Source organism: Anoplophora glabripennis, unplaced genomic scaffold (assembly GCF_000390285.2).
Source record: "Anoplophora glabripennis isolate ALB-LARVAE unplaced genomic scaffold, Agla_2.0 scaffold1, whole genome shotgun sequence".
Lineage (NCBI taxonomy): Eukaryota > Metazoa > Arthropoda > Insecta > Coleoptera > Cerambycidae > Anoplophora > Anoplophora glabripennis.
This window is the reverse complement of record NW_019417028.1, coordinates 4,278,052-4,290,269: the sequence shown is the minus strand read 5'-3', so window position 1 is coordinate 4,290,269 and position 12,218 is coordinate 4,278,052. Positions and strand designations below refer to the sequence as shown.

The 12,218-nt window shown below is 32.5% G+C and overlaps 3 protein-coding genes across 5 annotated transcripts in view; 2 read left to right on the top strand and 1 right to left on the bottom strand.

The window, feature by feature from the left end:
- The window catches only part of LOC108917360 (homeobox protein MOX-1-like), a 10,350-nt gene extending 8,614 nt beyond the window's left edge, over positions 1–1,736 (top strand). Inside the window, exons 2-3 of the mRNA XM_018723951.1 lie at positions 1,220–1,383; positions 1,587–1,736. Of these exons, the coding sequence (XP_018579467.1) occupies positions 1,220–1,383; positions 1,587–1,682 (260 nt within the window). The 3' untranslated portion in view covers positions 1,683–1,736. The remainder of the gene's footprint in view (positions 1–1,219; positions 1,384–1,586) is intronic.
- Positions 1,737–5,309: 3,573 nt separating this feature from the next.
- LOC108907916 (MKI67 FHA domain-interacting nucleolar phosphoprotein-like) lies at positions 5,310–6,427 on the bottom strand. Its single transcript, XM_018711796.1, has 3 exons — positions 6,270–6,427; positions 5,923–6,205; positions 5,310–5,856 (listed from the first exon to the last, which is right to left on the bottom strand). The coding sequence occupies exons 1-3, from the start codon at positions 6,363–6,365 to the stop codon at positions 5,363–5,365; spliced, it is 873 nt and encodes a 290-aa protein (XP_018567312.1). The 5' UTR covers positions 6,366–6,427; the 3' UTR covers positions 5,310–5,362.
- Positions 6,428–7,230: 803 nt separating this feature from the next.
- LOC108916910 (tetraspanin-31-A) lies at positions 7,231–11,948 on the top strand. Of its 3 annotated transcripts, none has more exons than XM_018723247.1 (6): positions 7,231–7,359; positions 7,415–7,582; positions 7,936–8,151; positions 8,386–8,514; positions 8,939–9,038; positions 9,789–9,874. In XM_018723247.1, the coding sequence occupies exons 1-5, from the start codon at positions 7,300–7,302 to the stop codon at positions 9,011–9,013; spliced, it is 648 nt and encodes a 215-aa protein (XP_018578763.1). In that variant the 5' UTR covers positions 7,231–7,299; the 3' UTR covers positions 9,014–9,038; positions 9,789–9,874. The 3 variants fall into 3 exon arrangements, with proteins under 3 accessions (XP_018578763.1, XP_018578772.1, XP_018578754.1); XM_018723256.1 differs by lacking the exon at positions 9,789–9,874 and adding an exon at positions 9,308–9,443; XM_018723238.2 differs by lacking the exon at positions 8,939–9,038 and having other exon boundaries at positions 9,789–11,948.
- The last annotated feature ends 270 nt before the right edge of the window (positions 11,949–12,218 follow it).

Sequence of the window (12,218 nt, the reverse complement as noted above, 5' to 3'; positions counted from 1 at the left end):
TCAGTTCTACCAATGAATCAAAGAAGCAAATAAATTTCAAAAATGTCACCTTTCCACTCATAATTGTAGTGATACAACAGCGGTACCGTTCTGACACATATTATATAAATATTAGTTTTTGTAAGTAACAAATCAGTAAAAACAATGCAAAACTAGTACGACGCCACACAATTATTTAGGTATTCCAATAACATAACCTCATTACTGATCTGAGGCTGGAAATCTGTTGGGTTGGTACTTCTGAACTTCAAAGAAATTGACGAAAATTAGAACATGTTCTAATTCGTCAAGAACTTGATGAATAAATTCATGAAGTTATTTGACAGCAGATTTGGTGCATTACACTTGTTCAATTTCTTGATGAAGCGACTTCATGAATTAATTGATCAATAAATTGTCAATGTAAAACAGCTATTGAAATACGATGACGCAAGAGCGCTTAAACAACTTATCAGTGATGACGATAGGAAAAGAACAAAAGAACTATTGCAAAGTCTTAGTGCCGATCCTCAGTTTTATAAAGACATAAGTAAATTTGCAAATTCGCTGACTTTATTTGACAGCCTTACTTTTGGCAATTCAAAATCTCTATATTTATGGTGATTATCTCACACCCACTGCGACTAGTTACCATCTGCGGTTTTTAATATGTTGAAATGCGGCATTATTTCTGCAATCGAATGAGGCCAACTATTTGATAAGTTTCACGTAATTTAGAAAACTAGCTCATGTTGTTACCCACTCGTTGGCGGTGCTTTTGATGATATCAGCGACGAATTCGTGTTTCCATAAAGTTCAAGTTTCAGCATTTCAGCACTGTGTCGCAAAGACATTTCGCTTTTGCTCCTCATTCATACAAATATCCGAGGTTGTTTGTTCCACATTCAGTGGTTATAGAGTGTGTTCAAAATTGGATACACTGACGTTAGTAAAGTACATTCACAGATTTAAGAGAGTGGTTTATATCTTACATTTTTTATTTCTTCTGAAAAAACCCATACAAAAATTTAGGGTGTGCTATTGAAAATACGATAATTTTCAAAAAAGTCATGATTAATCAAGTAATTCCAAAACAATAACATTTAAAAGTTATTGATTGACATATGGTTGGGCAATATTAAATTTTTTTAAATAAATGTATATTTTTTTATATTTTATTGCTTTTATATTTAAGTAGATAATTCCTAGGGCATAGTTTTACGAGCTGATTTAATTTCAGATGTGAAACACGCATCAGAATTTGGCACGAAACCGAGAAAAGAGAGGACGGCCTTCACAAAAAATCAGATAAGAGAGCTAGAGAAAGAATTTTCACATTCTAATTACTTAACTCGTCTCCGAAGATACGAAATAGCCGTCGCACTGGACTTAACGGAACGCCAAGTGAGTATTTTCCTTTAATTTACTTAAATACATATATAAAATTGTGCCCAAAAACTTCATATCTGTGTCATCAAATAAACTTTCGTAGTTCTATAACTTTGTTATAGACTTCATGAAAAATGTGCAAAAATTAAATTGAGTCCGCTCAATTTTGACATAGCTTTGTAAAGTGTGGCACTGAAAATGTTCTGATCGTATTTCAGGTGAAGGTTTGGTTTCAAAACAGGAGAATGAAGTGGAAGCGAACCAAAGGAGGTGAAAGAAGTTCGAAAACGAAATTATCGAAAAGGAAGAGTTAGATTTAGGTTGTTATAATCGAAAATTGACTAATCGTATCACTATTTGTAAGGAACATAAAATAATATATTTGCATTTACTTTTATAAAATAAAGATTTATGTTTAAATTATTATCATTATCGGCAATGACATTAAAAAAAATCGTCACTAGTAAACAAATATGTTATAGCAAAAGAGACAGTAGGTATTTTTTTTGGATACACATAAAAAATGTTTGATATTCACTTTTAATGTAATTGAACATTTAGCAAATAGATGGTACAGTATCTTGAACTATTAAAATTTGTTGGGAAAATGTTCGATTAAACTGAGAAAAAAATGACAAATTAATAATACCAAATCAATTTTTATTATTAAAATTTTGAGTTTGTGCTCATTTTTTAATTTCCAGGAACATTCATCGACTTTTGTCAAAAATTTGAAAATATTCTGGTAAGTTGTAACGGACCAGATCAATCCAAAAATGCTGTTATAGTTCCTCTCTAGCTCTCCTAGTTTTTGAGATTTTCAATTTTATTTCTCAACGGAAGAAGCATTTGCACAAAATCAAACCATCGTAACAACATAACCAGCGACCCCCGTTGCTTAGGGTACCGTCGTTAAATGAATACTATAGTTCTTTAATAATTTTCTCAAAAAGTTTTAATCATCGTGAAATTTAATTAATCCACGCACTTGCACAAAAACCGACCATCATAGCGTGTGGTAGCGACCCCAGATGCATACGGAACCACCTCCAAAAAGGCACTTTAATTTTTTGAAAATTTTCGTGAACCATCGATTTTTCCAATAATTTTTAGGGTTCAGAAAAATCTGAAAAAATTCCGGTGAACTATAACGGCCCTGACTAATCCAAAACTTCATTTCGTTCCTCTCTAGTCCCATTAGTTATTGAGATTTTCCATTTTTTTTATAATTCCATTTAAGTTTATGTTCGGTAGGCAACACACAATACATACTATTGTATACTTGGCTGCATAATTAATATAATTTCCTATATTTTACCAGTCGCCAATTTTTTAATTATATATTGTTTTATTTATATTAATAGGAAAAATGATTTTTATTAATGAGCACAGGACTGTGAAGGACTATAGGTAAAAGCATTAAAAATTAACAACATATAAATCCAAAATATTAGGATAGTCTGGGGGTGAAGGGATCGATTTGAATTGTCATTGAATCGTTTTAGGGCGTTGTAGATGAGACGAAACCAAGCATTTATTTGATATAAATTATGCATTTCGGAAGCTTTTCAAATATTGCAAATAAACATTTTTTGAAAAATAAATTTGTTTTGCTATTGAAAACCCAAGTTCATCTTGAAAACGGGCCATCTCCACTATGAAAAATTTTCCTGTGCATCAGAACGATTGAAAAATATCAAAAACCCCATTAGTGTATCAGCCAGAATGCTTCCTAATAGAAAAAAAAACTCATAGCAACTCTACAAGACCCCTTTTTAAAATAACCGATTCAATTATAGTGCTGCATCCTCTTGTACAATTTTTAAATTTTGGTTGCTTTTTGCATGTCTGTGGTAAACGATATGTAGAGGATGTCCGAAGGATGTCTCAAATGGTATATGTTTCCATACTAACAATATATTTATTCATTTATAACTTGGAAATCTTCTTGAACCTTTTGTTTAATTTTAAAATATATTTATTTTCTTGGGAATTAGGTTTTGGTGTGATAGTCAATTAAAAAAAGGGATAAAGGAAACAGCAGAGATTTTTTCTTGATGTTTCGTTCCTGACCAGGAACTTTTTCAAAAGGCTTTTATTGTAAATAAAACTTAAACAACCATTTTCCATAAAAATTTTTTTTTAGAACTATGCATCAGTCATCGTACAGTGGATAATATAATTATTATATTGTGAAAATTTATCCACTGTATGATTACTGATGCAGTTTTTAAAAAATTTTTGACGGAGAATGGTTGTTGTTTAGGTTTTCTTTAATTAAATATAACAATTTTAACAATAAAAGCCTTTTGAAAACGTTCCTAATCAGGAACAAAACGTCAAGAAAGAAATCGCTGCTGCTTCTTTTATCCTTTCTTTTAACCGACTACCATACCAGAACCCAATTCCCCAGAAATAAATATATTTTAATATTTATTAATTTATTTATCCTTCTTAAAATAAAATATCCTGTATATACATATAAATGATGTCTCGAAGGGAAGGGAAGAAGGCTTGTCCGTTGCATACATCAAAATAGAACATCCCATGGATATGCAAATAAACGCATGTAATTCAATTTTTTTTGTGGATTTTTGGTGTATATACTTACCTTAAAAAATTTATGGAAACCCATGTATTTTGAGACAGTCCAAGAAACAACACCACACACGATAAAAAATCCAGAGTGTTTAACATTAAATTATTTACTTTGATTTGATTATATTTTTACCAAATGTTTTGGAAATACATAATCATCAAACGTCTTTTACAAAGTATATTATATATCTTTAGATTTCTTCTTACGATGCCTCTTTTTGTCCGTCTTGTCTGGATGAGCATTCAGAAGTGAACAACCTTTCTTCCGAATAAGTTCCCTAGCTATTTTCCTCACCGTGCTCGCATCTAATTTCAGACAACTCTCTTGCAACTTTCGTCTTTTAGATTTCTTCCCTTTAATTTTTCTCCTCTTCAAAAACGTACCAATGGACGTTGCTCTACTTATCTTCCTCAGAGATTCGCTTACTTTTAAATTTCCTACAGATGACTCCTTAGAAGCGAGCATACTCTTCACAGTATCCAAGGACTTCGTCAGCAGTACCTTGTTCGACTGAGAACTCTTCACTGATCTCGATTTTGACGATAATTTTGACTTGGCGGATTTTAGAGACAATTTAGATCTTTTTGACGATGATTCCTTTAACAGAGACTTACTAAGGCTTTTGGTAGTAGCTTTAGTTTGCGTTTCATCTTCTAAATCCGGTTTGTTATTACTTGGATTTGATTTATTCAGTTCAATATTCTCCATTTCTTTTTATTAAATATTTACAAATTTAAACTTTATTTGAAATGGCGTTTGCATTTCCCCTTTGTAATAATGTACTAAATATTCTTTAAAAAGTTACAAAAAGTAACATATTTGCTACACTATTTGTCAATGCCAAAAATATTCTGAAATGAAAAATGAAAACTATCGCCTAAGTCTTAGTCACAAAGCATGTAAGTTCAAGTACATGCTTCAGTGACGTACAATGAATTTTGCCGTGGAAATATTTCGTAATCCTGGTTCTATTGCAGAAATAGCAAGATCGCGGCTATTTTCGCGAGATGGTCTTTGTTAATAGTGTTGTTAGAGCAAGATTACATTATTTAATGATTGTATACGAAGGATGTGCGCATACCCCATTGCTTCTCCAACAGTTCTTGACGAAACACACCGTTGTGATGCCACAACCACCCTATACTCCAGACATGAACCCTGTGAGTTTTTCCTATTTCCCAAACTCAAACTGATACTCAAAGGACATTTTTCAATAATAGATGAGATAAAGGCAAAATCGCTAATAGTGCTCTGAGAAAATTAATAATTCCCGTAACTTTTTGATCAAACCTCGTTAACAGTTAATTTTCAAAGGATATTACTTAAAATTCAAAAATGCAAATTGGTTTAAACTTAGGTATAATTTCATATTAAATATTACAAAGTAAGTCACTTTTATGTACTCTTCCTTGTCACCAATTTCTGCTTCAGGGTCTTCTTAGGGGACTGTTTAGAAACCGAATTTTTAGAAGTCTTTTTAGAACTTGTTTTAGGAGACTGCTTTTTAGGAGTTGTTTTAGAAGCCTGTTTTTTTGGAGTTTTTACACTTGATTTAACAGGAACCTTCACTTCTATATCTGAATCGTAAGGATCTTGTTCAAACGTATATTCAACTTCTTTGGTAGATGTAGATACTTTCTCTTTCTTAATATTTTCTGGTACATCAACCGGTATAAAATTGTAATCAATCCCAGCGTTCTTTAATCTCTGTAATTTCTTGTTAAGTCGAGACATTCTTACACTGCTTCTTTTCAAATGTCCTCTTTCGTCAACTTTTTCAGTAGCTATTCTTTGCTTTTCTGTTTTTACTTTAGAAGAATACCTCTTAATAGTACTACTTCTACCTTTGAACAAACATTTTGGTCTCTTTTCAGATGGAACATATTCAGCTACGGAACAAAAGCAAAGAAAATTTAACAATACAAAATATTCATTTTTTAAAATGAAGTACTTACCAACTATTCTTTTTTTGAACATTAAATAATTGTTCATGGTTTCAGCTGCTATTTTTGCTACTTCTGGATGCGCAAATTCCACATAACCAAATCCTTTACTGTTACCACTTTTGTTAGACCGACAAACTTTTACATTTGTCACACCTCCGAATTGTTTGAAATATTTTTTCATTTCGTTTTCATAAAAACCGTGTGGTATGTGACCAATGTATATCAGTCCTCGAGTCTGTTCAACGTTGTCTTTAATAGATCTCCTAGGCTTCTTAAGAAGAACTTTGCCATCCTGAAAATATCAATTTTTACATATGTATTTTTAGGTTAGAATCTATCTTTTTGTGAGATATTACCTGAATTTTTTTCTTCAGCTGTCTCGTTTGTTTAACAACTTTCTTCTGGTCAGATTTTTTTAACGATAAAGTGTCACTGCTTTTTACTTTTCCCATTTTATGTTATTTAAATATTGAATATTGATTATGTTCAAATTTTACCACATGGAATCCATGGAGGTCATAGAACAGCATACAGAAAGAACATGGCATGGAACATGTAACATTGAAAACATTAGGCAATTTTTCGCGAGTGAAGTTGTATGTTGTGGTATGTGTAGTATGAGTGAGTGAAGAGATTTAAACTACCATATGACAATTAAGATCAAAAGAGATAGAAATAGTGACTACAAGCCAGATATTCACCAATATTCAGTCGCGAAAAAAAGCATTGCATTCGAATGGTCTCTCTCGGAACCTTTGAGCATATAGTACTGGAGACTGTAGGTAGCATGCTATTGTGAAAAGTGTGGCTGAGTGTGCGAGAGAGATAGACAGTATCTCAGTACATGCTGTCTCATTCTTCGCTTCAACGACGGGAGCCCTGTGGGAGCCAATGAACGCGAGCATTAATTTCCAACCAATCGTGTGCGTACTAGAATGAGATAGCATTTACTGAGACACTGTATGTCTCTCTCGCACACTCAGCCACACTTACTGCAAAGGCATGCTACCTGCATACCTACAGTAGAATAAGCTCGAAGCTCGGAACTCGAAATAGCTACCGGAATTCAATACCAATAGGTTCAAAATTCAATAGAAAATACCTCAATATGTATTTAAAACAAAAATTAAAGTTTAAATTTCGGAGGCGAATAGTGATATTGCGGAGATTAGAAGTTCCGTTAGATACAATTTTCGTTATATATAATATTTACGAATGTATTATATGTTTTTTGTTTACGAAGTTGTAATTTGAAATTGGCCAACCTGTGTCCCATCCAACCCCAACTTCAACCTAAAAAACCAAATTCCAAATGAATCAAGCAGTCGAATTGATTGGGATCTGTCAGATATTTTTTACAATAGTTTAGTTTTATATGATTTCACAATGTGTGGAGGTTTTACGTGTTCCAAGAATGCTCTTATTGCATTGAATGTTTTATACATAGTAAGTAAATACGTTTTTTATTAAGAAAATAATCACAACCTTTGTTCTGTTTTAGATTGTGGCGTTTATTTTGATTGGGGTTGCAGTTTATGGAAGAGCAGCATCCCTTGTTACGAATCTACCTATTGTAGGGGGTATCCTTGCCTGTGGGATCATCTTAATACTGATATCCGTACTGGGGCTACTGGGTGCCGTGAAACACCATCAAGTAATGCTGTTTTTCGTATCCTTTTAATATAAGCGCAGGAAGTGTAGCTTATCATTCAATTAACTCATATCTTTTATGTTTCCTTTTTGGTAAGTACCGGATTATAATTAATGAGATCAGAACTACTTCATATACTTAATTAATTCAAGTTTATATTGGTATGTGTAGGTGTATGTGAAATAATTGTGTAGGTATATCAAACGTAAAATTTGTGAAACCAATTGTTAGAGTTTATGTTTCATAATTCTTCATGGTGCTTCAATATCTATGGAAAAAGCATTTCTAAAACAATTTCAATGTGGCAAAACTATTAATCAGAATTTCGTAATGGATAAAGATTTGTGTTATTACCTTAACATCTCGTGCAGTACATGGTGATTCTGTTTTTACTGTTCCTCATCCAATTCTCTGTAGCTTGTGCTTGTTTGGGGGTAAACAGGGAACAACAGGATCAATTGGCCGAACAAGGATGGCAAAGAGTAGATAATAGTACCAGAATGAACGTGCAGGAGGTGTTTCGGTGCTGTGGGTTCGACAGTAAAGTCGATACTAAAGTTCCTCCTCCATCGTGTGATGATATTTGGGTAAGTTTTTAGAAATTCGGTTCGTTCGAAACAATTATTTATCCCTATTTTCTTCTTTTCCATTATTTTAAAGCGACACTTGTATAATTAATTATGGAAATCAGTATTTCCATGTACAAATTTGGGCCAGCCGTTTCTCCCTTCGTTCTACTGTTACAGAATTAGTTTTGGCTATCAAAAATTTTGCTGTATGCTCTATTTTTCATTTCGTGAAAGGTTTTTTTCATTTTTTAGCCAAAGTGTTGTCCCAATCCAGCCGATACGACTTGCAAATGTCCCAACTGTATGGATAAATTGCAAAACACGATAAACTACGCTTTCAAGTTGTGCGGTTGGATAGGCCTATTCTTCAGTTTTACCGAGGTAGGTCATTAATTTTATAGTTTAATATTGGTACAGAGCATTAACAGCATCAGTATGAGAAATTTTAACTTTTTTACGTCGATATTTTACGTCTATTACGTCGAGTGTTTTGTGTGAAATAATTATTTAAATTTTTTGCTTCCCTATGTTTTTAGCTTTGTACATTCTATTAACACGATAAATTTAATGTTTCGAGTTTATTGCAAATAATAACTGTAAATATAAATCTATTTTTAATTCGTGTAAATAAGCGATGTTTGAACAATAGTAATGCAAATGAACATGACATATTCCCCCTAATTTAGGCTTTGATATAATTTTTAACAGTGCTGAATAAAATAATAAAGAACGATTTTCCATAAATCATACTCGATGCGACAGCATACTGTGCCGTCTAATGGTGATGGAATGCATGTTTTTTCAGTTCATGGGAGTCTTATTAACTGTCCGTTATCGTAACCAGAAAGATCCCAGGGCCAACCCCAGCGCTTTCCTATAGTCACTTAACGGCTGTTTGCAAATGGGTGGGTTTTCTTCATTACATATTAACTCTAACCTTGAACATAGCAATAGTCTTAACAGTGTCAATTCGGCTGGTTTTCACAAACAACAACAACAATTACGTACATTTTTGTTTGATACAGCCCACTATTAAAATTATTGTTATCGAACTCAGGACTTTTAGGTATTACAAATAACAGAAATGTATATTGTAGCTACACTCTCGTTAAATATGTTTCCCGGAATTTTTTTTGTTTCTTCGAAAACTAATTGTTTATACGATCTATTTTAGCTACAGTATCTATTTCCGAAACATGTGCATGGAATGTATTTCTGTACTTGTGTAGTGGATCTGGAAATGGATACATTTTTGAAGGCTTACTAATACTAAATTGACTTATAAGTTAGGCACTATGCATGTAATACAGTACACGATTGCTTTAGTACTAATAAATAACATAATACTTAATTAAACTATTCGTTTAGTTTGTCTAAAGTCCACCTAAAAATACTTGAGAGTTGAATAACCTTTCATTGTGACGGTATTTATTCCATTTTAAAAAATCTTTCAATGGTGGCTTTTGTCAGATTTATCATGCAGACAAAAAAAAACACGTTTCAACAAAAGATGCTTTCAGGATTTCACATTAATGATGACTGTGATGAATGTTAGTGTGTTCCTTTTGAATTAATGAGGCTGCTTATTGAAAGTGTTAGCAAATGCTAAGTCGTTCCGTTTTTTAACCAGGTTCTAATAAAAGCTCGATTTTTAGATAGTAGGTCTCTTCCTGACTCGGCACTACCGTAACCAATCGGACCCGGACGAGAAAATAGCAACCGCAATTTTTCCAAGACACAATTTTACCTACTGATCTAGTCATTTTGTTCAAACGTTAGTTTAATGCGACTTCTTTGCCATACCAAAGATACACTTTCCCTTTTTTTTTAAATGTACGTTATTTATATATCCGTACAATCAAGTGTTTGATAAATAAAAGTTACAATAATCAGTTTTTGGACTTCACAATGGATTTGTTTTTGTTACGCAATCGTTTTATAGTATTGTGTAGTTTCGTAACTTCGACTAGGTGGTTAATGAGTTTTAACCTACACCAATTATAACATTTTATACCTTTGATAATGTAATGTAGGCGGAAAGAATGTGAGTATTGAGGAAAAAATGTATTACGATATTGGCTGTGCACATTTGAAGTATTAATAATAATTCGTGATTTTATCAAGAGGTGTCAGTAAATGGATTATGTAATGTACAATGCATCATATTTTGTTATTATTAATGATATAATGTTTTGGTTTCCACCAACGTTAGCCACATTTTTTGGGAGAAATCGTTACTAAACAAAATGTGGTGTTATTGCTGTATGTAGTTGGCTATGAAGGGAAACAGTAAACATACAACAATGACATCATATTTTGTTTAGTAGTGCATTTATTTTTAGTCATGGCTATCTACTTTTTTGAATTTGGAAAAGCACAGAAGGACCTTTTTTAACAATTACACCCGTTGCACACATGCCGGAACCAGCTAACCTGATCCGGTTACCCGGCAGCAAGGTGTACAGAGTCTTATGGCAGCTTTCACACGTGACGGAAGAAGCTATCCGGCGAATGGCCGCCGGGTTGTAGCCGGTCGCCGTGTACCGGCTATCCGGCGACCGAAATGGTAGTAGTGCATAGTTTTGTATTGACGCTTTGCCAGGTGCTTGCCGGGTTCAGTCATTCGGTTTAATTGAAAAGAACAGGACGTGTCAATTATTTTTTTAAATATTTGTACGCAACTATGTCGAATGTTTGTTCGCTAGAAGTAGATATAGCATTCTTTATATCACTGCTTGAATCCGGACCTGTCAAGTGGGACAAAACTTTAGCCTTTTCATATTTTTTGGATATTTTTCATATTTTTTGTTTTTTTTTTATTGCGACATCGGCAATAGCCAAGCCACATAATTGCAATGCGTCTACGATTCATCTCTTGTCGTGATAAAAATGCAATTGAGACTAATATCGGCCAAACCGGTTTGAAAATTAAATTACGTGTGAAAGAGCCAGCCGGATCCGGCAAGTGTGCAACGCGGCTTAGGTTATGGCAAACTATCGTTTCCATTTAAAAAATGTAACTTTGTCTTGTGAGTAAAAAATCGTCTGAGTTATTAAAAAAGTAAGTGTGGTAGATAGTGTTATCGTTTCTGGAAAAAAGAAATTTGGATATTTTTTCCTGTAATTTGAAAAATGGAAAATATTAACGATCTGTTTTGACCTAAAGATATCTGTCAAAAAATTGAGCAAGCTTCACAACTTTCTGACTGTAATAATAATCTAGATGACATCGAAAATAGGATGCTTTGTACAATTCAATATAGTGGTTTTATATAATTTTATTTTTTTAATTCATAAATGAATAAAATTGCGGATGATAAATCAAGGAAACAATGAAATAATTCTTTCACTTTTTTTTTTTGTAAAGAAGAACAAAAAAGAAGGAACAAGTAAATACAGGGTGTCCCAATGTATATGCCATTTACATAATAACTAAAAAACAAATAATTCCAATATCTTCTATTAAATCTACCCATGTAAGTTTTTTAAAAACGTAACTTCTTTAAAATTATGCACCCAAAGCCTGCTACGATTTCTTTCAAGTGCAAATTTTAAAAAAATATTTTTTCTCACACTTCAAAACGGTTTTATAATACAACAGTACATTTAAACTTATTTTATTTATGTTGTTCTTCATTTATTTAATCCTTCCTGATTTAGGGTCATTTGTTTCCAACTGTCGAGTAAATTTAATTTTCAATCGAATCTATGCCTGTCTATATTTTGTATGAGGCCAGGCACAGATTAAATTGGAAATAAATTTATTAGGTGAACAAAAACAAAAAAAAAACTGGATTTAATGTTGCACATTGAGTAATTTATATTTTTTTAGAAATTTTTACTCTTTTTGCACCTTAAGAGGGCTCTATAGCAAATAGGCAACCAGCAACACATTTTTACAGATTTTATTACATAGTTTGTCTAAATATGAATCAATACACAAATAACAGACTTTTATCTACAGATTTTTTTATAAAATGGAGTTAATTTGAAACTCAAACTACATTTTGTCGTAAAGAAATTTGTAATTTGCAACGTCAATTACAAATTTCTTTGCACTAAAAGGTAATTTGAGTTTCAAGTCA

What these genes read in the sequence shown, in the direction of transcription:
- LOC108907916 (XM_018711796.1), bottom strand. Translation starts at nt 6,365, where the DNA reads ATGGGAAAAGTAAAAAGCAGTGACACTTTATCGTTAAAAAAATCTGAC. An exon ending in AGCTGAAGAAAAAAATTCAG is followed by an intron (nt 6,206 to 6,269) that starts GTAATATCTCAC and finishes TGATATTTTCAG; the next exon opens with GATGGCAAAGTTCTTCTTAA. An exon ending in GTTCAAAAAAAGAATAGTTG is followed by an intron (nt 5,857 to 5,922) that starts GTAAGTACTTCA and finishes TTTGTTCCGTAG; the next exon opens with CTGAATATGTTCCATCTGAA.
- LOC108916910 (XM_018723238.2), top strand. Translation starts at nt 7,300, where the DNA reads ATGTGTGGAGGTTTTACGTGTTCCAAGAATGCTCTTATTGCATTGAAT. An exon ending in CATTGAATGTTTTATACATA is followed by an intron (nt 7,360 to 7,414) that starts GTAAGTAAATAC and finishes GTTCTGTTTTAG; the next exon opens with ATTGTGGCGTTTATTTTGAT. An exon ending in TATTCTTCAGTTTTACCGAG is followed by an intron (nt 8,515 to 9,788) that starts GTAGGTCATTAA and finishes CTCGATTTTTAG; the next exon opens with ATAGTAGGTCTCTTCCTGAC.